This window comes from Neomonachus schauinslandi, chromosome 10 (assembly GCF_002201575.2).
Source record: "Neomonachus schauinslandi chromosome 10, ASM220157v2, whole genome shotgun sequence".
Lineage (NCBI taxonomy): Eukaryota > Metazoa > Chordata > Mammalia > Carnivora > Phocidae > Neomonachus > Neomonachus schauinslandi.
The window spans coordinates 6816317-6840833 of NC_058412.1; the positions used below are offsets into that span (position 1 = coordinate 6816317).

At 50.0% G+C, this 24517-nt stretch overlaps 2 protein-coding genes across 6 annotated transcripts in view; one reads left to right on the forward strand and one right to left on the reverse strand.

Annotated features, from left to right (window-relative positions):
- IAH1 (isoamyl acetate hydrolyzing esterase 1 (putative)) lies at positions 1–12439 on the forward strand. Of its 2 annotated transcripts, XM_021697648.1 has the most exons (7): positions 1–100; positions 1469–1521; positions 6129–6277; positions 7942–8103; positions 9567–9688; positions 10811–11223; positions 12374–12439. In XM_021697648.1, the coding sequence occupies exons 1-6, from the start codon at positions 20–22 to the stop codon at positions 10991–10993; spliced, it is 750 nt and encodes a 249-aa protein (XP_021553323.1). In that variant the 5' UTR covers positions 1–19; the 3' UTR covers positions 10994–11223; positions 12374–12439. The 2 variants fall into 2 exon arrangements, with proteins under 2 accessions (XP_021553323.1, XP_021553322.1); XM_021697647.1 differs by lacking the exons at positions 1–100; positions 1469–1521; positions 6129–6277; positions 7942–8103 and having other exon boundaries at positions 8937–9688.
- ADAM17 (ADAM metallopeptidase domain 17) overlaps positions 11490–24517 on the reverse strand; it is a 26721-nt gene continuing 13693 nt past the window's right edge. For all 4 annotated transcript variants that reach the window (XM_021697643.2, XM_021697644.2, XM_044918924.1 and 1 more), the window contains 8 exons: positions 24177–24376; positions 23232–23335; positions 18665–18799; positions 16939–17069; positions 16076–16154; positions 15270–15358; positions 13434–13484; positions 11490–12976 (listed from right to left, as the gene is read on the reverse strand). In XM_021697643.2, coding sequence (XP_021553318.2) covers positions 12629–12976; positions 13434–13484; positions 15270–15358; positions 16076–16154; positions 16939–17069; positions 18665–18799; positions 23232–23335; positions 24177–24376 — 1137 coding nt within the window. In that variant the 3' untranslated portion in view covers positions 11490–12628. The remainder of the gene's footprint in view (positions 12977–13433; positions 13485–15269; positions 15359–16075; positions 16155–16938; positions 17070–18664; positions 18800–23231; positions 23336–24176; positions 24377–24517) is intronic.

The following is a 24517-nucleotide window of genomic DNA, read 5'->3' on the forward strand; positions in this document are numbered from 1 at the left end:
CTCTCGGCTGGCAGGCAATATGGCGCTGTGCGAGGCGGCGAGCGGCGGTTGCGCTCTGCTCTGGCCGCGGGTGTTGCTCTTCGGAGACTCCATCACCCAGGTACCGCCGCTCGGTCCTCACATGGCGGGTCGCTTGGGCGCCCACGGCCGCGCTCTCTGGGCGACGGCCCCAGCTCACTGGCTGTCCTCCGCACCGGGCTCCCGTCCTCCCGTCTGCCCCGCGGTTATCAAGGTCACCTCCCTGCACCCCGCTTCCCCCGGCACGGGCTGCCCCGAAGGCTGAGCGCCCCGGTGGCGGGATCTGTTCGGGGATGCCTGCAGCCTCCAGCAGCAGCCGCCTCCAGCGGCCGTTCGGAGCCCCCCGGCAGGGCTTCCCGTTTCCGGTCGCTCCTGGCTTCAGGGTAACGGTGTGGGTGGCGCAGCGCTTGCACGCCGGTTTCACGGAGCCTGGTTCACGGGTGAGGTGAGGTGCAGCGAAGTGAGGTGACCGGCCCAGGCCGCGCCCTGGGCGTGACAAAGCCTGAGTTCACTGCTTCCCGTCAGTTTCAGGGAGAATCGGGAGACCTGGTACAAGTAGGGGCGCGGTGTCTTCATCTTAGTGTCTTCCTTTTCCACGAAACCTCCTTTGGTCGCTCGCAGCACGGACAGCACTTTGTGTCCCGCGCGGAGCTTCCGGGGAGGGTCACCTGCGGGAGCGCGGTGGCGGCTGAACCACCTGCTGAGGTTTTGTGCAGCCCGTTCCATGCAGAAAACACTTGGAACCAGCTCCCTCTGCTTCCTCTGGTGGAACAAGCTGATCTTGAATAAAATGTCCCCAAGAATAACGTAGTAGATGACCTTTTCACCCAAGATCATTTCAACCCATATTAAGGAAAAATGTATGTTCCTCTTCAGGGAGGAAGTACACTTTAAAAAAATTACTCCCGTGGTGTTTTGTGTGTGTGTTTGTTTTCTTATTTGTCTCTTCAGACATGACTTCCTCAACCAATTTTCTGTGTGTGTGCCAATTTTTAGGCAAGAAGGGCAGTAAGGGCTTTCCAAATTTATAGGAATGTATATTTTAAAAAGGTTCACCCCCTGAATTCTGTAATTAACTTCCTTATTCTTTTCAAGTATGGAAATGTAGTACAGCATGGATCTCGCTTCCTAACTGAACATACAATTGATTTTATCTCTTGTACATAAATTTAAGTAGCTATTCTAAGTAAAAATGACTGTAATATTCTCAATAAAATGCAGATGACTGGCTCAAATCCAATTGATAGGGAAGAAAACTCCCTCTAACTTCCAGAGTGCTGCTGAGGTTTAGCTGTAGTAATTCCTAAAATGACCTCTGAGCGAAGCAAATGATGAAGGCCAAAAAGTCAGGGAGGATGAGAGGAAAACAAAAGGAGTTGATGACCAAAATGTCCCTTTCTAAAGTGTGCTAATTACATCGATAAGTAGTAATGGACTTTTCCTTTTTCAGTTTTCTTTCCAGCAGGGTGGATGGGGAGCATCACTGGCTGACAGGCTGGTCAGGTGAGAATAGTTTCTAGATTGATACTCGAGTGCTTATTGATGGAAAACTATAACTGCATCTCAGAAGACAGAGTGAATGATATACAGTTTCAGACCGTAAATTCCTCCTTTCTTCATCTTTGTGGGCCTTTCCTGGTTAGTGTACAGGTTTGGGGGAGGGAAGGAGGAAGGGCAGGTGCTCAGGATTCAGCAAAAGTTCTGCTGGATGTGAAATAAAACCCTAAAAGTTGTGGAAAAGATATTGGGTTTGGAGCCAAACACAGTTATTCACCATCTGAGGAAGTTTTTTTTTTTTTGCAGGTATTACTGTGGATATGATTTAAACGAGTAGTAAGGAATTCGATTGAAAGAAAGCAAAGTATATTCATAAACCAAAGTTAGCATCATTTTTGGATAGAGGTTTTTGTCCCCCAAATTCTCTTTATGAAATATATTAGAAATAGGGGTGCCTGGGTGGCTCAGTCGTTAAGCGCCTGCCTTTGGCTCAGGTCATGGTCCCAGGATCCTGGGATCGAGCCCCGCATCAGGCTCCCTGCTCCACGGGAGGCCTGCTTCTCCCTCTCCCACTCCCCCTGCTTGTGTTCCCTCTCTCACTGTGTCTCTCTCTGTCAAATAAATAAATAAAATCTTAAAATATATATATATTAGAAATAGTGATGATTTTGGCATTTTATTTGCCAGACTTAAGGTAAGCATATGCTAAGGAAGTCATCAAAAGGGAAACACTGCTCCAATTCAAGACGTTAAAAAATACTTAGAAATATTTTCCACATTAAAAACAGTAAACACAAGTATTTAGAGTATCGGTATACTGGTCAGGAGTTTTGTCTCTCCTTTAGAAGAAATAAGCTGGATGTACTACCAGCTTATTAATACTTGATAATTTCTTCACCAGTATAATAAACACACCAAGAAAATATATTTTATTTCCAAATGTGAAATGTGTTTTAAAATGTCTTCACTTTCTCCTTCATTTTTATCCCCTAAACTAGAAATGAAAAATTTGACCTTTTTTTTTGGCTTTTTCTGTTCCCAAATGCTTTCCCTATTTAAGTGGACTTAATCTAGAAATATGAAAGTATCACTGGTTTTCCCTTCTGTAAAATGGAAGGATTATCACTAAGTTTTACTTAATGCTTACCAAGTGCCAGAAACTAAAATGCTTTATGTGTATTGACTCATTTAATCTTTACAACTACCCTGTAATACAGAGTGAGTGAGTCTCCGATCCATCTTCTAGCTGAGAAGAATGAGGTGGAGAGGGGTTTTGAAAAGGTCATATAGCTAAGAAGTGGCAGGTGGCCCGGCTCCAGAGCCCGTGGTCCTGAACCGCCGGGCAAACTAGGGGGCTGTGGTTGGCGCTGACTGGCGCTGGGGGCCGAGAGACCAGGCAGTTACATCCACCGTCCTTTTTTAGCGCCGGAACTGGGTTCTTCCTCTTCCACCCCCAAACAGCTGCCCCTTAGGTGGACATTTTCTTCGGCTGTGTGAACACTTAGGGTGAATTTTCTTTTTAAAGATTTACTGCAGAGAGAGAATGCGCCAGTGGGGGGAGGGGCAGAGAAGCACAGGCAGACTCCCCGCTGAATGCGGAGGGGCAGGGACAGGGCTCTATCTCACAACCCCAAGATCAGGACCTGAGGGGAAACCCAGAGTCAGAAGATCCACCCACTGAACGACCTGAGCGCCTCCCTACCCGCCCCCCGGTGAATTTTTAATGTCAGCTTCAGCCATCTGCACAGCCCTGAACTGATTCACAGCCCTTTGGGTTTTTTTTTTTTTTTTTGAAGTGTAATTAACATACAGTGTTATGTTGGTTTCAGGTGGACCATTCAGTGTTAAATGTAACCCAGTTTCCAAGTTGTAAAGAGGTACCTCACTGTAACTACATGGATAGTAATCTAAAATACATCATTGTGTCCCATAGGGACATCTTTTACGTTTTAGCATTATAAAAGCATTTTAATAATTCTTAAATCTGTTTAAATCCTTTTAAAATTTATTGACATATTTTCATTGGTTTTTTTTAGCCTTATCGCAGTATTTCTTTAAAATACTTGAAGGACTTAAAGGAGTTAGAATAAACTCAGCTTTTTCAGTTTTTAAAAGCTTCTTCTGTTTGCTTTTAAAGATAGGCCCCTGCCTGGTTTATAAAATGGCTTAATCTACATTGTTTCTGGAAGGCAATCTCCTGGAGCTAGGAATCTTTCAGTTCGTTCTTACCCTTTCCCTCTTCATCTGAACTTAAATACTTGTTATTAGCCATGAATTTAAGTAAAAGTCTTTCTTTTTTCTTATTTATTTGACAGAAAGCAAGCACAAGCAGGGGGAGAGGGAGAAGCAGGCTCCCTGCTGAGCAGGGAACCCGATGTGGGGCTCGATCCCAGGACCCTGGGATCATGACCTGAGCAGAAGGCAGACGCTTAACCGACTGAGCCACCCGGGCGCCCCTAAAAGTCTTTCTTAATGTGCCAGTTTCTGTAGCCTTTGGAATAAGTTGGGCACTATTAATGATACTGTTCAAGCCAGAGAAATTCAGTTAGCCTTCCCCTTTCAGAAGGGAACTGTAACAGTTTCAACCCTGGGCCTCACTCACTCGCACTTTTTTCCTAGTTCATAGCCTTATACTAATGATTTTTTTTTTTCAATATGTAATGGCTGCTCTTTATTGAGCTCCTTATGTGTGTCTGGTTACTTTTAATCTTCACACTGCCTAGCAGATTAGGTATTATGTTCATCTTTTGCAGTTGGGGAGCCTGAAGCTCAGAGAAATTGCGGGTAAATGGCCAAGGCCAGATCTGGTAGTCAAGGGCAGGGAGGTCCAGACCCTGGCTGCTCTGATTCCAGACTTTCAGCTTTCCTGCCACATCACACAGGCCTTAGGGAGCAAGCTGCCTTGCCTTCTGGTTTTTTAAGCATTGCAGTGAGTAAACCATTGGAGGGAATGTAAAACAGACTCATCAAAATTCTAGGGTATTCTTTTTTTTTTTTTTTTAAGTAGGCTCCATGCCCAGCATGGAGCCCAACACAGGCTTAAACCCATGACCCTGAGATCAAGACCTGAGCTGAGATCAAGAGTTGGACGATTAACTAACTGAGCCACCCAGGCGCCCCAAGAGTATTCCATTTTAAATTGAGTCTTTAAAATGGCTAGTCAGCTTTTTGTAACGATTATGCATGAAAAACACCAAGAAATCACACTTAGAAATAAATGTGGCTGAATTTTGTTATTGTTGTCCCCAAGATTTAAACATTTTCAGAGCTTTTCGAGTAGCAGCAAACCAAGTCTCCGGTTGTCTCAGCCTCTGTTCCCTGGCCTTGTAGGCCCGTGTTCTCTGCTGAGATGTAGGAATGGGAACTATACACCGAAGTAAGCCACGTCGGTTTGCTAACCAGAAGTTGGACTCTGAGGGGTTTTTTAAATTTTCATTATGGACAACTTTAAGCGTCTGCAAACACACCAGGGGTCCCGGCCACTAAGTAAAGGAACAGGGACACAAATCTGGGCAACTAGCTCAAGATCCGTGGTCTTTTCCTTGTAGCCTACAGTACTGCGAATCAAACCATGCATTTTGTTTTGTTTTGTTTTGTTTTTAAAGATTTTATTTATTTGAGAGAGAGAGAGCACATGAAAGGGGGGAGGGTCAGAGGGAGAAGCAGACTCCCTGCCAAGCAGGGAGCCCGATGCGGGACTCGATCCAGGGACTCCAGGATCATGACCTGAGCCGAAGGCAGTCGCTTAACCAACAGAGCCACCCAGGCGCCCCAAACCATGCGTTTTTAAGAAGGCAAAATATACTGAAACACTATATATACATACGTGTGTGTGTGTGTGTGTGTGTGTGTGTGTATGTGATTGAATCAAAACCATGGGGGGGATACTGAGAATGATGTGTGAGTATAGGTTCATCACCTACAACAAATGTGCCTCTCGGGGGCGGGGGGCTGTTGATAGTTGGGGAGGCTGTGCGTGTGGGGGGGCAGGAGTATGCAGGAGCTCTCTGTTCCTTTCGATTTGCTGCACCCTAAAATGCCTCTTAAAAAATAGTCTGTAAAAAGTCTCAGAAATCTTCTGTATAGATACCCTCCCCCCCCGCTGACGAACCATTGTTACCCTTGAGCTCCAGCTTGTTAGTGACTTTCCACCCAAGATGCTTGCTCAGATTAACACCTGTCTGCTGTGAGCACCCTGTGACAGGACCCCAGGCCCCGCCACGTGCGAGTCTGCAGACATGATGCCAGCCCCTTTGCTCAGCTATTCATAACCCCTCTTGTCAAGGAAAGACGACCTAGATCTTGGAAAGACTTTAAGGACAGCATGTTCAACTATGTTAATGCTCTTCTCAAAGTGAAAGCACGGCAGAGGCGCCCGGCTGGCTCAGTCCAAAGAGCCTGCGACTCTTGATCTTGGGGTCATGAGTTCAAGCCCCACGTTGGGTGTAGAGATGACTGAAATAAACTTTAAAAAAAGTGAAAGTACATCAGAGCTGCATGACATCAGCAGGTGCCACAGCCTGGAGGGCACACACTTGTGGGTTCACTGCAGATGGACTAGAAACCGTTCTTTGCTCACAATTCATCTTTTTTTTTTAAATTCTTCATTTCAGAAAATGTGATGTTCTGAATCGTGGATTTTCAGGTTACAATACCAGATGGGCCAAAATCATCCTTCCAAGATTAATCAGGAAAGGGAACAGTCTGGACAGCCCAGTAGCGGTTACAATTTTCTTTGGTGCCAATGACAGTGCGCTGAAAGGTAAAAGCATTCTTGTTTTCCTAATTCATCTTTAGCTATGTTTTGTTTTGAGAGCGTGACCACACACATGTGGGGGGCGGGCGCAGAGAGAGAGAGAGCTTTTTTTTTTTTAAGATTTTATTTATTTGAGAGAGTGAGCGAGAGCACAAGCAGGGTGAGGGGCAGAGGGAGAAGCACGCTCCCTACTAAGCAGGGAGCCCGATACAGGGCTTGATCCCAGGACTCTGGGATTGTGACCTAAGCTAAAGGCAGATGCTTAACTGACTGAGCCACCCAGGAGCTGTGGAGAGGGAGACTCTTAAGTAGGCTCCATACCCAGCGGATGAGCCCGACACAGGGCCCGATCTTACGATCCTGAGATCACGACCAGGCAGAAACCAAGAGTCAGGCACTTAACCGAATGAGCCACCCAGGCACCCTGGAAAGTATTTTTTAAGCACTAATACTTAGAGCTGCTGAGTGTGGAGTGAAATGGGCACGCTCTTCTGTAACTGGTGGGGAAACTTGTGATCTTTCCGGAAAGATATTTGACGGCATGCACCCCATCTAGAAATCCAGCCTAATACTCAGTAATGCAGCAGGCAGATGTGCAGACGCCTGGGATGGTATTTGGAATGGCAGGCATTAGGGTGCCATGTGGTAAAGTAGACGCATCAAGCTGGTCACGCAACAACTAACCATGTTTTTGAGCGCTACTAATGGACACAGAAATGCCCATAATATAACATTATGTGAAAAAAGAACAATATGGTTATGTATCTTCAGTGTCATCCCAGTGTGTGTGTGTGTATGTGTGTGTGTGTGTGTGTTTTAAATATGTGAGCTCCGTAAGAACAAAGATCTTTGTAGGTTTGTTTTGTTTTGTTTTTTAAGATTTTATTTATTTGACAGAGACACAGCGAGAGAGGGAACACAAGCAGGGGGAGTGGGAGAGGGAGAAGCAGGCTTCCCGCGGAGCAGGGAGCCCGATGTGGGCCTCGATCCCAGGACCCTGGGATCACAACCCGAGCCGAAGGCAGACACTTAACGACTGAGCCACCTGGGCGCCCCACGGTGTATTTGTTTTTTAAAGTATACGTATCAACATGGAAAAGATTAGAAGTAGATCCAAGTGCCACCCGTGGTGTTCTGGGTGGTAGGATCACGGGTGATTTTATTTTGCTCCTACGATTATACTTACATGTGGCTTGGGAAATGGCTGCAGTGAGTCTTGTGATACTTGCCTGTGAGCCGGTTAGGAATGACCCTTTGCAGGCTCGGCAGGAGTGGCGGCAAGAGCGAGTGCTTCCGGTGTGGTGGGCGCCTTGCTCTAGTGCCTCCCACGCTTCGCCGAGGTCCCTTCCACACCCGTCAGGGAGAGCCGGTTATCGGTGTGTTACCAGGGAGGAGACCGAAGCACGGGGAAGGTCGAGCGTGTGTGCCGGGGCCCCGGCTCGGATGGCGCGCGGCCGCAGACTCGTGGCCAGCGGGAGCCTCGGCGGTCTGCGGTGTGACGTCCGCCGTGTGAAGAGCCGGGTCCTGCGCCCCCCGCCCCCGTTTCTGTCCTCGGGGCTCAGCCTGCCCGGCGCCATCAGGAGTCCCGCGGATCTGTGAACTCGTCTTACTCTTAACTGCGGTCCCTCGTAACAAGGTGCATTTGGAGTATCCGTGTTCCTCCCGAACAGACGAGAACCCCAAGCAACACATCCCACTGGCCGAGTACGTGGCCAACTTAGAGAGCATGGTGGGGTACCTGCAGGAGGCCGGCGTCCCCCGCAGCCGCGTCGTCCTCATCACGCCGCCCCCGCTCTGTGAGGCCGCCTGGGAGCAGGAGTGCCTCCTGCAAGGTACGCGCGCCGGCTTCCGGGCCCGTGAGGACACCAAGACTGGGGGCGCCCCGCGGCCAGGCGCGGGACTCACTCGCCGTGGCTGGGGCGGCGTGGCCTGCTCCCGCCGGACCCCAAGCGCGCGGCCGAGTCCGAGAGCCTGCGGCGCGGGGCTGGGACCCCGACGTCCACACGTGGGGGCGTCCCCCGGGCCTCCCAGCAGTGCGAGCTGCCGAGGCCGCTGCTCTGCCCTTTGTCCGCGCAGCCCTGCCTGTGGCCTGTGCTGGCACCCCTCCTCCTCCCCGATCGTGGGCTCCTCCGCGGGCGCAGCTCTCCACCTGCCAGCGCCAGGTCTCTGCCCGGCCGCACCGGGAGGCACTTTTGTCGCCACCGCTGTTCGTCCTTGTACTTTTAGGTGCTAAGCCAGGACCTGGCCAGGTGCTCCGGACACAGAAGCGGCCGGAACCCGGTACCTGCCTGTTGGACTAGGGAGGGCAGTGGGCCGTCAATAGATACTTGCCGCAATGTGATTAACGGTCTAACAGACGTATTGAAACAGTCTGTTGAAAGTACAGAAGCAGAATCTTGAGATGTCCAGAAAGTTCCCCATAGGAGGTAAATAGGGCAAGTTTACCCTGAAGAAGAGGACAGATAGGAAGGGGCCAGGCCCGCTGGCAGCAGACATCTGAAGAGCAGTCGCGGGAAGTGGACGAATCGCCCTGTCGTTTGCTCCGGAGGGCAAAGCGGGGACCCCCCAGCAGCCATCCTCCCGTGAGGGCTTGTGAGCTCGCAAGTCTGTGCTAAGCCTGGATGAGCAGAGTGCCAGTTAGAGCTTCGGCAGCGCTTTGCAGACCACAGGTCACAACCCTTTCGGGGCTCATGAAACCGAGCGAGTGACCTTTTTTTGAATGGAATAGAAAAAAATCAGGATCTGGGGCACAGTAGGCATTGTTTCGTGAGACTTGTTTCACTTCCGTAGATGTGGGTTGAGGCCCGGTGGAGAACCGCAGACGGTTCAGCAGCCCGGTTCCTGAGCCCCGGGCTGCGAGGACGTTCTCGGGAAGACAGGCCCGGCCGTTTCCGTCTCGGCGCCGGCGGCGGGGAGGAAGCCGCCCGCCCAGCCCACGACAGTTGCGGAGAACGAGCCTCCGCAGCCCCTCCCGGCTCTGCCCTTCTCGGGCTGAACCCCAGTGAGCTTCACTCCAGTGCGGGGGCCTCTCCTCACATCCAGATTCGGGGGTCTCGGCCCGGCGTCCCCCTTCCTAGCCTCTGGGTCCGATGGCTGCCGCCGGCCTCTCCTGCCTCTGCACTTCCGTTCCGTGTCCCCTGCGGTGACCAGCCACTGTCCCCTCGTCCCCATGGTCCCGTGCCGGGTAGCGCAGCACACGGGGACCATCGTCCCCCCGCCGGGTCCGGTGGTCCGTGCCTGTGCACCAAGCATGGCCGGCCCAGGGCCAGCTGCCACCCACGCGCTCTCTCAACAGGCTGCAAATTAAATCGTCTGAACTCGGTTGTTGGCGAATACGCAGGCGCCTGCTTACAGGTAGCCCAAGACTGTGGGATCGATGTGCTTGACCTGTGGACCCTGATGCAGAAGGACTCTCAGGTACGGGGCTGGCTCGGGCCTTGGGGTGAGCAGGATCCGACAGACGGGACCCCGCTCTGTGTGGCTGTGCCTAGAGTGGCTCTGAGTAAAGCAACGACCCTTGTTGCTTTCACCGATTAAACCAGAAAGCTGGGGGGGGGGGGGCGGTGAGGGGGCTTGCCCGGCCTGGTTCCTCTGCTGGACCCAGCAGCTGCCATCCTTCTCCGGGACCCCTTGAACAGTCAGGAGTGAGCACAGAGTGAAATAAATGAGCCAAAAATGGTTCATATTAAGGACATTCAGGCCAAATTCTTTTAGCACTCCCACCCCCTATTGTAAAACTTATTAAAAGGTACAACGATGAATTTAAGCAAGACAGGGTGGTAGCTAAAAATCCTAGCTTGAGCTAGGTAGTTCTAAAGCCAGAAAGCCCACTTAAAACTATAAAAGGTGAAAGCTGGCCCCCACGCAGAGCGGTACGAGGAAGGCAGTCTGATGCTTTCCTGTAGTTACGGGTCACAGGACCCAGCAGCCCCCGTGCTTCAGCCCTCCTGTGGTTTCCCAGGCCAGGAGCAGCAGGGGACAGCATGCAGAGTCCTGGCTTCGTCTGGGTTGAACGTCCATCCAGGAAGTTTGGGAAGGCTGTACTGCTCCAGAAAAGGGAACTGCCCGCTACTGTGTCCTTTGAGATTTCTAGAATGGGGGGTGGGGGTGGGCTTTCCTGAGAGATCGTCTCCAAAATGGCAGAGAGGAGCACCGAGGCCTGGGGAGGCCCTGGTCTGGCAGAGTTGTGGACTAACTGGGCCGCAGGGACGGCGGCTCGGCTTAGGGCGAAGGCTGCTCCTCGGGGTTCCTTCCACCTAACGACCTGCCCGTCCGCCTCCTAGCTAGACCGGGGGAGTCAGAAACCATGTGGCACCCAGGGCCCTGAGCTCTCCTACCAGCAGGTCGAGTTTCTGTTAATGCACCGTGTTCACTTGTTCGGCCTCTGCCGTCTGAGGAGCTGGAAGGATGGCTCGGGTGGGCGCCGGATGGTACGCGGTTCACGACGCTCAGTGCGTACCGGGCAGTGAGCCCTCACCTCACAAAGGGGTGGCAAGCAGCGGGCCCCCCCCAGTTTAACTGTGCTCTCCTCCCTTGCAGGACTTCTCATCCTATCTGTCGGATGGACTGCACTTGTCACCGAAGGGAAATGAGTTTTTGTTCTCCCACCTTTGGCCCCTGATAGAGAAGAAAGTCTCGTCCTTGCCGTTGCTGCTCCCGTACTGGCGAGACGTAGCAGAAGCCAAACCGGAACTGAGCCTTCTGGGAGATGGGGACCGCTAGCCTCCGAAAACCATGCGGCAGAGATCCCGAGATAAGTGATCAGACCTTTGCTCAGGACCTTGGAATAAAAACCACTGAACCTCTGCCACCAAGATTAATAAAAACGTTAGAATTTTCAGGGGAGCTTTGTACCTCGGTACGTTGTGTGGTAATATCTGACTGAGGCAGGTGTCCTCAGTGCCCCAGCTACGGAACCAGCCCTGGGCGGCTTGTTTATACGTGGAAAAAAGGTAAAGACAAATTTGTTTAAAAAGTCACAATTTTATAAAAAAGTTTTCTTACATTGAGCTGGGAACCGTTCACTCTCACATACACCCACTCACCTTCTATCAGATTCCGAAAGTGTAACTAAACTGTATTAGGACTAGTTAAGACAGCAAACACCACAAGGTATAAGTTCAAGTATTAGTGTAACAGGCATCTGCATAAGAAACGTCCTTAGAAGGAAAGATTCGATTTATCACAGGTTCAGTTAATTGCCCTCAAAATTTACAAATTATCTCCGTTAGAATGTGTTGGCTATGAGCACATTTCAGTACTTGGGGGGGGAAAAGCTTTTAACTATAATTTTAAGGAAATTAGAGTTCAATTTGATGATTTTTATCCTTCACAAAGTAAACGCACACAGTCCCGAAGCACTAAAGCAAGAAGGGATGCAGGGTCCACCTCCAGGTCACCACCAGGGGTTTTCAGGAACCGGCGGGGGGGGGGGGGAAGCCCCAGACCCGAGAGAGGCAGTGTGCCGCCCCCCACTCAGCACAACGCCTCAGCCTTTCAAGACCACCGTTCTTTGGGGAGAACTAGCTCACGTACTTCTTGGCCACTAGGAAACCATGCTCTCATTTTGAAGTTGTTTCGGTTTTGTGAATGGCGAGCCCTTTACGAACACGGCAACAGTACTAGATAAACTTAGAAAACAAAAACTGCCCGGCACATTGGGGCCCTGAGCAGTTGGCAGGATTCTGTAAATTCAATTTGGCTACCTGTAAGCTAGATTGTGTTTTAATTCTTAGAATCCGAAAAACCGTATTAACACATTTATCTTTGGGAATAAGCTGGGTGATTCTCCCTGCTGCTAAAAGCTCTGGGTAATGCCTAAAAACAGAACCCACGCTTTGGAAAGAATGTGTAACTCAGTTTTCTCTCCTTTGTCTTTACCTGAAGGCAAAAAATAAAATCTGTGTTCCAGTTATCCTCACAAGTAACTGCTAAATGCCTCCTGATAGTCAGCGGATCATTACAGTGTATATAAAATAAAAAATAAAAAACAAAAAATTGATCATCTCCTTAATCAGTGCTATTCTCAATAAAAAGGTCAATTTACAAAAATGTAAATATTCATAACCTAATCCAGCTGTATTTTCTGCTTTTGCACCACAGGTTGAAGGGTATTTTGAAAGCCAAAAAAACTAAAACCTGAAAGCCTCAAAATAAGCTAGATTCACCTTACCTCTTCCAAAGGACAAGGGCCTAAGCACACAAGTATTTGTGTGTGTGAAGGAGTCCAAACACATGACCAGCATCTGCTGTGAAGTCCCTTATTTCTCCCAAATCTTCACAAAATGGACGCAGGGATTTCAAGTCCGTCGTACAAAAACCCTGTGTGCGCTGAAGCCCGCGCTCAGGAAGCCCAGCCTAGCACTCGGTCTCCTTGCTGCCCACGCGGTTCTGACGCTGCAGCTTGAAGGAGGCGGCCTTCTCGCTTCTTGTCACTGGACGGCCCGTGAGGTCCTCAAAGGACTTGGCGGCAGTGCTGCTGTTGGGGAAGGGATCCTTCTCGAAGCCGTCCTCATCCACGTGCGAGTCTGTGCTGGGGTCCTCCTGGATCGTGTCCATTCGCTGGGGCTCCAGTTTGGGAGCCGCAGGTACAGGCGGCACAGGGGCGGTCTGCAGGGGCTGCGGGCGGCCGGGGGTCTGGGGCACAGGAAAGGGCTTGATGATGCGAACCGAGGCCGAGTCCATGCTGCTTAGCATTTCCACGTTCTGCAAAGACACGGAGTCAAAGACGAATCCAGGTCCTACAGTCCCAACCTCCCCCCCACCCCCACATCTACAGTCTGGGCACCATGACTCCCTTGCGCTAAGCAAAGCATGAGGTGAGGCTCCCCCACCTTCCACATGTCCTGACAACTGGCCATTTGAAGACCCAAAAGAGCACTCACAAGAAACAATCCTATCAAGTCAGGATCCCAAGACAGAGAAAGTTCTCCAAACATTAAATTAGGTCAGCGCGGAACAGCTCAATCGGGGCCGAGGGGCAGGGGGCAGAGCAGCCCTTTAAACCTCCATCCGCACAACCAACGGAGGTCCCAGCCTAGAGCCTTCCCACTGCAACAGGACCTCCCACCAGCCCAAGGCGGCGCAGCCGCAGGGGCTGCTGGCCCTCGCTGGGGTGGCCACCAGGAGGCCCTGGAAGGGACTGCTGCGCGCGGGTACTTACGCTGGGGTGGAACAGAGACAGAGACTCATACTGCTTGTCCAGTTTCTTATCCTAGAAGGAAAACGAGTAGGCAAAGGTCATTCTTACAAATAATTCAGTTACACACTCTCCCTTTAGGCTCCTCCTAAGCGAAGAACCACCTCAGAACATGAGTGTGGCAAGTATTAGGTGCAGTAGAGGAGAAAACTTTCTCACGGAAACTTCACGAGTACTGCCACCAGCCCGCAAGCACCTCCTTTGCCCTTGAGGCCATCGGTGTTTTGGTGTCAACTAAGGAACCAGTCAGGGAACGCTTAAGGACAATTCTCCTGGGAGATTTCCCCAAAGGCACGTCCGTGTGTGTGCAGGGGTCAGACCAGGGCAGTGCTGACCGCAGGGGCAGCTGCCGGGGGTCAGGGACGCTGCGGGCAGTCCACCTGGCGCTGGCCTCCAAATGCCCCAGCCCGCCATGGCCTCAACACTCTCAGCTGTTTCCAGAGTTTACTGTGGCCCAAATTCTTAGAGGAACAGCCTGAAGTCCCTCCATCACACTTCCGCAGAAGGCTGAACACCTGCTTCCATCCCGACGTGGAACAGAGGACTATGGGCAAGGCAGGAGGCGGAGCCCAAAACTCTAGGCCTGGCTTCCAGCCCAGCTGCCCCCGCACATTCTGTAGTCGGCGACAAGGCACCACCCTCCCTCCTATCTAGCTTTGCTCCAAAACCAAGGGTCAGGCCTCAGTCCACAATGTCAACTTCCAACGCAAAGTAGATTGGCCTCGCCAGTAAAAACAACAGTAATTGGTGGCACTCTCAGTCACCTGTCAAAGCTCCTACTGTGTCCCCTTAACACAGCTTTGCTTTAGCAGGGCTGTTCCCTAGATTTCCCTCCCCACACCCTCCATGCTCCCCACCCTGAGGAAGAGCTGCTCAGTGAGAGGGCCCCAGCACAACCAGAAAGGAAGCAGAGGAAGTAAAGACTCCTGAGAGGGAGTGCCTGGGTGGCTCAGTTGGTTAAGCATCTGCCTTCAGTTCAGGTCACGATCCTGGGGTCCTGGGATCAAGTCCCACATCGGGCTCCCTGCTCGGCGGGAGGCCTGCTTCTCCCTCTCCCTCTGTTCCTCCCCGTTTGTGCTCTCTCTCCCTGTCAAATAAATAAAATCTTAAAAAAAAAAAAGACTCTTGAGAGGTAGCTGTGCTGGAATCTTCCACGTGCTCACATGAGGGGGCACTGCCCAAGAGTTCCAGAGCACAAGCCTGGAAGCCTGGGTCTGATTTCTCATCTCTACAGCAGACAAATCATCATTTTCCCATAGAAGCAAGGTGAATGGAGTTGTAAGGATGAGTTTTATAAAGTCCCCAAGTTTATAAATCACGTGGAGTTATTATTAGAGCCCAATTCACCTTGTTAGCTGTTACTCATTTTGAAGGAGAATAATAAAGATTGCTCCTAGATTTAATACCCCATACAATAAGGTTAGGAATCTATATGGTAGAGGGGCGCCACCTCTGGAATGCTGAGGTTTGTTATTTGTTCTATTATAACAAAGTCTAAAATGCTCTTGTTTCAAAGCTTCACTCAGAGGTCCTAGGCAAATCCAGTGAAACAATCTCCTGGGCTTGGAAGTATAACATTCCTCAAATTATGTATGAGAACAAATATCCACATACAAAAAGCATAATTCTTTTAAAAAACAATTAGCTAAACTTTTTCCAGGGGATAACACCAAAAAATGCCACTGGAAACATCAGGTCAGATCTTGCTAAGAACAAATTTTATCTTTTCTGAAAGTTATCAGGTTGGAATTGCTCAAAATTCTAATAAAATGTCTCATTACCTGCAAGTTGGCGACTTACCACGCAATGGACAAGAATGCTGAAGGGGATCCAAAATATCAAGGAGAAAACCAGGACGGAACCTACGATATTGTCCGCTAAAAACTTTCCTGTGAACAATTCCAAACAGTGAATGTTTTGATCAAGTACTTTAGATGCTCAAAATTGAACGCTCTTAGTATATTCTCATTGTGTCCCATGCCACGGACTGCCGGCCAGGTGGTACCACCGAGGCGGCCCGGACCACCGCCCCAAACCGCGGGTGCTCTTCCAGACACAGCCCCAATATCCATGTGGAGAAGAGATATCACACAATGCTCAACACGATCCCTGGAGTGATGGTGTCAGGGACTAAGCATATAGAAGGCTACTGCTCGCAATGATGCCTACCAGGACAAAGCTGCTGCTATCCGGGTATTATTTTTGTGACTCATTTTGTGAACCCTGCAAGACAGAATATATTGCTGCTTCTGCAAAATCTGAAGCCTACTTTTGTTTGTTTTGAGGCCCACATCAAATAGGATTCAGATTTACAACCTATAGGACTGAACCATGCTTATGGTGTCAGGTGTTCATTTTTTTAAGGCGGCAGTATTTTGACAAAGTATGGACTTTCCTTGTCTGAAAATCTGTGCATCCGCACTACACAGGGGGATGGCTAGGAGTCCATTTTATCTTAGCTGACAAAGTTGTTTCAACAAAAGCTGTGAATATTTCCATCTGCTGTTGCAGGATTAGAGCATATTAATCTGAAAACATACTTCTCTCCTGTCATCACCGAAATCGGCTCAGCTCTAAGCAAACAGACACCCAGGGTAATCACCTACCGAAAGTATTGATGCTCAGCTGGTCAATGAAGTCCCAAAATCGCTCGATGACATCCTGTACTCGCTTCTCACACTTGCCCTATGAACAGGGAACACACAGCATTGCCCCGAAAAGTACTGCATTAGAAGCAGCATGGCTGTGTACAAATAACTGACACGGAAGGCTTTGTAACATCAAACCTGCAGGGGACCCATTTTTTGACACACGACTTAAGAAAGTAGGATACTTGTCATTGACACTTCCACAATCAGTTCATTTTTATAAGTGAATTTAGAATTCCCAGGAAACGCAACTCGAGAAAACCAATTTAAGACAGGGCACTCTAGCGAGGGCTCTACTCACCGCGCACATGCGCACACAGAACAGGAGGAACCTAACCAGACTGCCTGGGGAAGCGGCCTAACGCCTTTAAATCCACTTCTGTGACTCCGCAGGAATAAAATGTGTTTCTCTAGAGAATAAGAGGGTCTGATGCAGGTGCATCGAGCCACCTCTTAGTCTTTCCTGTATCAGCACTGGTTTCAAAATCAAAACTTGCAATTTCACAATCTTAGTCAATTTTATAATTAGTTTAGAAAACCAAATAATTAACACTCACTGCCTAAAAGGAACCAACTTTACCATAAAGGCCCCCGCAGGTCCCACCCAGTCACTGGACTCAGGGTCCCCTGCTGCGGAGAGCGAGCGCTCCGGTTTCCCTCGGGTCACCCCCACAGCCTCCCCCAGACAGCCGTGCCCACGAGAGCAGGCAGTGGGTTACAGAGGCGGGCGGCACTCCTTCCACTGGCAAAATCAAGTCTTTACAATATCAAACTGCCCGTCTGGCCGTTACAGAAAAAGCTGTACGTATGTAAATACTCACATTCATGTCACAGAAGCCCACCGTACAGGGCTTCCCTTTCCTCAAGAATAAGTTCTTCTGTTCAGCGTCAACGTAGGGCACACACCGGCCCGAGGGGTCCCTGCAGCACACCTTGCACGAGTTGTCGGTTTCTGGAACAGAACCAGGGAGCGTATGGACAGCTGGAGTGCAGACACAACGCTCCTCTCCCACCTCTCCTCCCCACCCTGCTCCCAACGGGAAAGGAAATGCATTTATGTTTCATTTCAATAGCAAACTATCCCTCATTCACCCCCAAAGACTAACTTCTGAGTTCAGGCTCCTTGGTCCTCAGAGAGGCCACAAGGTAAAAACAATTTACACCAAAGAGTTTCCTTTAACAGATTAAAAGCCAAAGTATTCTACTTCAAGTCCTTTATGATACTTGATGTTTCCCTTCATCCCAACGTTCTTATGACACTGCTGATTTCAACCCTTGGCGTCTCCGTTTCAAATACACCCGTGGGGAACCAAGGCTCCAGGGAGAACCAGCAGAGCTGCGACAGGACAGGACAGCCCAGCGCGGACGGGAGGGGGCCGCCGCAAGATGTGCGCACAGCAGCCGAACCAAGACGCTCTCCATCTAGACCTACCGCCCACGGCACGTGGGGTCACAGAACCAACTGGGGATCACATAAGCCACGTGGCACGCACACCAACAGCAGAAATGCCCAAAAAGTCAACTGGCAACGTAACTCCGGACAGTACGTGACCCAGAGGAGGTCCATAGCTACACTTGGGAGAAACTGAAATCAACTAGAACACAAAAACCAGCAAAACCACTTTAATGGGAAAAGAAAAACCTTTTCCTCATTCATTCATTGATCAAGCATTTCCTGGGCATTTACTATGTGTGTCTCCAGGGCATCGCCAGCCTCCTGCCATTCACTTGGGAAATTATTTATTTGGCATCTACTGTGTGTCATCTTCCGTATTTACTTGCTGTCCCCCCGGGAAGAGCCGCCTCCTCCACTGTGCACATGGGGAGTCCCCAACCTAGCGGCTCTCACTTCTGGGGTGTTGTGAAAGCAACAGAACTCTCCTGAGGTGAGGCAGGGCGGGAAGCTTGGAGCCCAGTCAGTCCCTGAGGCCCCTTCTCAGACCCAGGAGTTCCAAAAATAGAAGGTGGAAACCTGAGGACAAGTCTGAGAAGCCAGCATGATGTCACCAACCACCACTAGGCGAGGCCCCTGCCCCAGACATCTGGCAGGGAGCAGAGGGCAGCGGGCTGAACCCTGGTGACAACAGCAAACACCCTGACAGGCAGGGTCAGACCCTGGAACGGGCTCTCTGGCTGAGGTCCTGAAGGAGCGTGCGAGCTCACGGACGGTGAGCTGCAGACGGCCCCCCTGCCTTCATGGTGTTTAAGACACGGCGGGCGGGGCGCAGCGAGGACAGACCTCCATCCACCCACCCAACCGCAACCACATTCCCTCCTCCCCCACCCCTAAGCCGGCCCCATGGTCTGAAAATGAAGAAGGAAGACCAACGCACCAGTTTTCACAGACAAGACGGAGGAGCCAGGATCTGAGTCCAGAGAGTTCTCACAGACCACCCTGCCCTCCTCCCGACCCTGTCTGGGTTCTCCCCACCGCCCCGGCCAGCAGTGAGAAGTGAGTACTGCTGGGCCCCCGGAGAAGGACGGGGCCTGCCAGACACAGACCATCTCCCCTCCTGCTGCAAGGACGCAGCACGGACATGTGCTCACCGTTACACGCACAGGACTCCAGCTGATGCTCCCTCTCACAGAAGGGGACGCACTTCCCATCTTTACACTTGCCGAGGTCCAAGCACACCGTGTCATCTGCAGCATTGCCAGGAGCAGGGCACTCACTGCTGTTACCTGGAAGCACGCAGCAAGCACACAGGTCACTGTGAGTCCCACGGCCACCAGTCCTATGGGGCAGGCCTCTGATGCTCACAAAAGTTAGCACCGTGTTTCACGAAGGGTACAAAGTGGCCCGGGGGGGGGGGGGCAGAAGGCCAGCGGTGCACATCCATCAGCCGATAAGCATCGGGTGCCTGGCTGGGTACCCAGCCCTGCGCGGTGCTGGTCCCCGCGCTCCCAAACCGCCCCTCAGCCACTATCTAACATTTTGCTTTTACCTTTTTATTGTGACACATAACTACGTGTAACAGAACACATAGATACAAAATATAGACGCGCTACGAAAGAGACATTCCAGTGGTCACTCGGACTGAAAAGCAAGCTCTGCAGGAAGGCTCACGGCCGGCGGGGCCCCTCCAGCCTCACCAGTGGCCACTCCCGAGCCCTCATCTCAGCCGGCCTCCAATGTCTTCACCTCTCCAAGGTCTCTCCCTCGGAACCATAACATACGCTGTTCAGTCCACCCGTAATGTTCTCGTTTCCACCCTGGGGGGGCACTGGCTGGCTATTTCTCACCCTTAGATCTGGCTCAAAGACCTCCTTCAGACCTCCAGGGGCCCTACTTTTACCCCACTGTGCTCCTTCGTTAGAGCTATTTCTCTCCTTCAAGCACACATTTTGCAATTTACATCTTTTTTTTTTTTTTTTTAAGTAGGGTCCATGCCCAGCAGGGAACCCAAAGCAGGGCTCAAACTCATGACCCTGGGATGAAGACCTGAACTGAAGGGTGGCTCGGTCGGTTAAGCGTCTGCCTTCGGCTCAGGTCATGATCCCAGAGTCCTGGGATCGAGCCTCACATTGGGCTCCTTGCTCAACAGAGAGCCTGCTTCTCCCTCTCCCACTCCCCCTACTTGTGTGCTCTCTCTGTGTCAAATAAATAAATAAAATCTTAAAAAAAAAAAAAAAGACCTGAGCTGAGATCAAGAGTCGGGCACTCTGCTAACTGAGCCACCCAGGCGCCCCTCAATTTACATCTAGGTGATGATGTGTTTTCAGTTCCCCTCTCGGACTGGTGAGCTCCACGAAAGCAAAGATCAAATCTATTAATGAATCAACTTACGTCGAATCCCTACCATACACCATAAGTATGCCACAGATATTTCTTAAATGAACCAATGATTCTTCCAGACAAAGAAAAGCCACAGAAGGATGTTAAATTCAAGTGAGAAGCTGGAATGAGGGGCTCATTCTGGAAAATGAGCAACACACACAGTTAAACATGACCACAAGAAGAGAACTACTAAATGCAAACAGAGGACGGTGACCAGAGCTGGAGGCCTGGCCTTTCACCTGACGAACGGGACCAATCCATGGAGTCTGAAATAACTCGGACTTCAAAGTCAGTGGAATGGTGACAGGAAACTTAAAGGAACCTGCCCTGGCTCAAACAAAAGCAGCCTTCCATGAAGTACCCAATATACACCATACACTACTAACGCGGCACATCACACGTGCCTCCGGTCTGACGAAACCCTTCATGGCGCTGGGCACTCAGTGCCAACAGGACAGGCACGTAACAAGCTTGCTGCTGCTGAAAGCAGACTGTGGGAAAAGGGCAGCACGCCCGTCAACGGTGACACCGAGCTGCCACAGTATTTTCAGTCTGTTCTGCTGCCCCGAACACATACGTGCAAAATGCCCCGTGAGTATCTGCAGAACATCTGTGCTCAGAAGACTAAAATCACAGCATCAGACACAGAGGAAAATCATCACAGACACAGTGCCACCTAGCTGCCCGGGCTCGCGAGGCTCAGGGTGCATCAGACCCAGTGGGCAGACCACTGCGCCCGTCCTCAGAGCTGCCTGGGGCACGGGGCCCGGGGGGAGTGTGGAGGGGGCCAAGAACGTCCATGTCTAACAAGGTCCCAGGTGATGCTGACGCTGCTGGTCGTGAATGCTGAGTCCTAATAATGAGTTTATGTTCTGCTAGCTGCTCCTTCCTATAAAATATCAAGGGAACAAAAGGCTATTTGATAAGAAGGAATAAAGTTTTTCAAACTGCTCTGCTTAGGCTTATTTAAAACAGTTTTCTGAATCTGCTTTACTACTAAAATAAAGACTGAAACATTGAGCACAGCTAGAAAATGTTCGTGTGAAGCTTGACTGGGACGTTCCAGCTCCTGACAAGTGGCAAACTGTGGTCACGCCAACAGACAGAATGCAAGAGTCACGAGCGGCATCTTATAAAATGCACATTGAAAAGGCAAAGGAAAAACCAAACTGAGAGAAAGCTTCACTGGGAAGGCTATAATCAAAAAGACAACAAGTGTTGCTGAGGACGTGGGCAAAGAGGAAGCCTCAGACGCTGCTGGGGGGAATGTAAAATGGCGCAGCCACTGGGGAAAACAGCTTCACAGCTCCTCAAACGATGGAACAGTTACCATACGACCCAGCGATTCCACTCCTGGGTCCAGACGGGGCAAAGACAGACATACAACCACACAAAAACTTGCACACAAATGTTCATAACAGTGTTATTCATCATCGGAAAGTGGGAATAATCCAAAAGTCCATCAACTGATGAATGAATGAAACAAAACGTGGCACATCCGAACACAATGGGCGATCACTCAGCAGTAAGAATAAATGAAGTCCTGCTTCGTGCTATGACATGGATGAATCTTGAAAACGTGACTCTGAATGAAAGAAGACAGCTATAAAGGGCCACATACTGTAGGATTCTGTTTATATGAAATGTACAGAACAGGCAAATACAGAGAGACAAAAAGTAGATTACTGGTTATCTGGGGCTTGGGGGACGGGGGGCGGTGATGAGGAGATTCAGGAATGGCTACAGGACACGGGTTTCTTTTTGGGGTGATGAAGACGTTAACGGACTGCCAGTGGTTACACAAATGCGAACACCTTACAAACCACTAACTGTACACTTCAAATGGGTGAACAGGGCGCCTGGGTGGCTCAGTCATTAAGCGTCTGCTTTGGCTCAGGTCATGATCCCAGGGGCCTGGGATCGAGCCCAGCATCGGGCTCCCTGCTCAGCAGGGAGTCTGCTTCTCCCTCCGCCTGCCACTCCCTCTGCTTGTCCTCTCTCTCTGATAAATACATAAAAATAAAATCTTTAAAAAGTTTCTGTTCCAAGGCGGACAACAGATAGGAGGAAAGGTATATGCAACTTTTAAACCAACTGAATCATCATACAATGACTCCTCCAACGATAGCAAAACGACAGGACACCCAAATTTTTTAAAAGTGAACCAAAAACGGGCACCCTGCTGGCTCAGTCATTTGAGCATGTGACTTTTTTTTTTTTTTTTTAGGTTTATTTGAGAAGAGAGTGCAAGAATGCACGAGAGCGTACATGATCAGGGAAAGGGGCAGAGGGGAGGGAGAGAATCTCAGACTTCCTGCTGAGCGCAGAGCCCAATGCAGGGCTTGGTACCAAAACCCTGAGATCGTGACCTGAGCCAAAACCAAGAACTGGACCACCTACGCACCCCAGAACATGCAACTCTTGACCTCAGGCTTGTGAATTCAAGCCCTATGTTGGACATGGAGAATACTTTAAATTTAAAAAAAAAAAAGACCACATATATGAATTGGTTATTTACAAAAGGAAAAATCCAAATGGCTAACAGATATGAGATGTTCAAGAAACATGCAAATACGGATGAGAGATCACTTTACATTCATCAGACTGGCAAAAAAATAAGACCATCTGGATGACAGCGAGGGCTGACAAGGACCCTGGGATGCAGGAATCCGCATACACTACTGGCGCACCAGGACTGCTGTTCTAGAGAGATCAACGTAGGGCTGCTTTCTATGACCAAGCAACTCCACTCCTTCACGTGCACCCAGGAAACGCTTACAACACCTGGAAGGCGCATGGGAGATTGTCTGTCGTAGTTCTGTGGTACCCAGATGAAGGCAATCCGAGCCATCACTTAGTGAACAGATGGGTACAATACACTACATAAGTAAACTCAGCAGGTGCCCCAAACAATGAACTATGTACAGACATGGATACAGACAAAGACAGATGGTCTGTGAGATGGTCTAGAGATAATTCATAAAAACTGGCATTGAGTTTAAAAGAAGATCTGAAGTCGAGTATTATCCTGGCATGTTAAAAACACATATACACAAAATAACACTCCCCCATATTTCATGGAAATACACATAGCCAGGCAAACATTAAACGCATTCCATGTGCCGCCTGTAAGAGGAAGGAGGTGAGGGAAACCAAGTGGACGAAAGGCAAGTGAGAAAGCAGGACGGGTCTGGCACCGACCAATGGTAAGTGTATCTCCAACTAAGGAGTAGGATTCTGAAGGCTGTTTTCATCTGAACGAAACACAGTGTTGTTTCAAACATACACACATCCGCCTGAGCCACGTATCCCAAGAGAACGAGCCGAAGGACTCACCTGTGCAGTAAGACACGCCTTTGCAAGTGGCATTGATAGCCTCTTGGCACTTCTTCTGGGCAGTCTCGAACTGACAGTTCTTACAGCAAGGACTGTTCCTATCACTGCAGAGGTAGAGCAGACAGGAAGAGATCCAGTCAAATGTCAGCCCCACAGCAAACACTACAGACATGTCAGAGGGCCCTGAAGATGGCAGGGAAGGCGTCCTGGCTGGGCTGCCCAGCGCTGCATGCTCAGCCCTCCCGGACACTGGCCCACCTGCACACACTCATCAGGCAGCAGCGATGCAGACAGTAAGCGCAGAGAGGTCCGAGGGGACGCATCCTCAGAACACCTTGGTGTCCTTGGTTTTCGTTAACTTAACACAGTAATTTAAAAAAAAAAAAAAAAAAAGGAAGACACGGGCCTGCAAGGCCACTAACAGTGAGGAAGCTAGGCAGCCCGAGTCCTAGTTCCCATCAGTATTTATAATGACCGTACACACTGTACATCGCTCACATCTGCTACTCACCATAAAGTCAAGTTCTCCCCTTCTACGCTAAGCCAGGCACCAGTCAGCAACATGGAAACACAGGTACTTCTAATTTGTAACCTGCTTCCTCTGCATTTAGTGTATGCCATTAAACAGGATTCTCCAACACTGTTTTATTGCATAGAAACACAATAATTTAGATCTCAGGACTGTCATTCTCATTGGGTCTAATATCTTGTTACTATAAAAGGCGGCAGCCATGAACATCCTCATTTAATCACCTCTTGTGTTTCCTTAGAAAAGACTCTCTGAGCTGTGGGGTCCCGAATCAAAAAGTCTACAAGATGAAAGATTTTGTGACATAAAGTCACACGGCTTCTCAGAAAGCAGTTTCCTTGCTGTAAAGGACAAGGAGAGACAAACACGCCCACGCGAGCACACCCCCCTTCCCGATTCTCAGGCCCCGAGCTCACCTGCACTGCACGCCCGCCCTCAGCATGCAGTCACTGCTACAGCACGTGTCATTGTTCAGGTACATGATGCCAGGGTCGCACTCCTCTCCTTCGTCCACCCTGGAGTTCCCACACACTTTGTTGCTTCGCTCTTGAAAACACTCCTGGGCCTTACTTTCAATGGTCTTATAGATGGACTGCTTACTGCAGTTTGAAAACATCTTACAAGAAAAAAGGCCACAAAGGAACCAAATTGACAAGACATCATTCCCATGTAGTGTTTGTGTTTCTTCTCTAGAGACAAACTCTTACTGTAACAGCCAAAATCACAGCTACCTCGAAGGTCTGTCAAATTCCATCAC

Excerpts from the sequence above, each read along its gene's own strand:
- IAH1 (XM_021697647.1), top strand. The coding sequence starts at position 9,062 with ATGTGGGTTGAGGCCCGGTGGAGAACCGCAGACGGTTCAGCAGCCCGG. Across the intron at positions 9,689-10,810 it reads TGATGCAGAAGGACTCTCAG|GACTTCTCATCCTATCTGTC; the intron begins GTACGGGGCTGG and ends CCTCCCTTGCAG.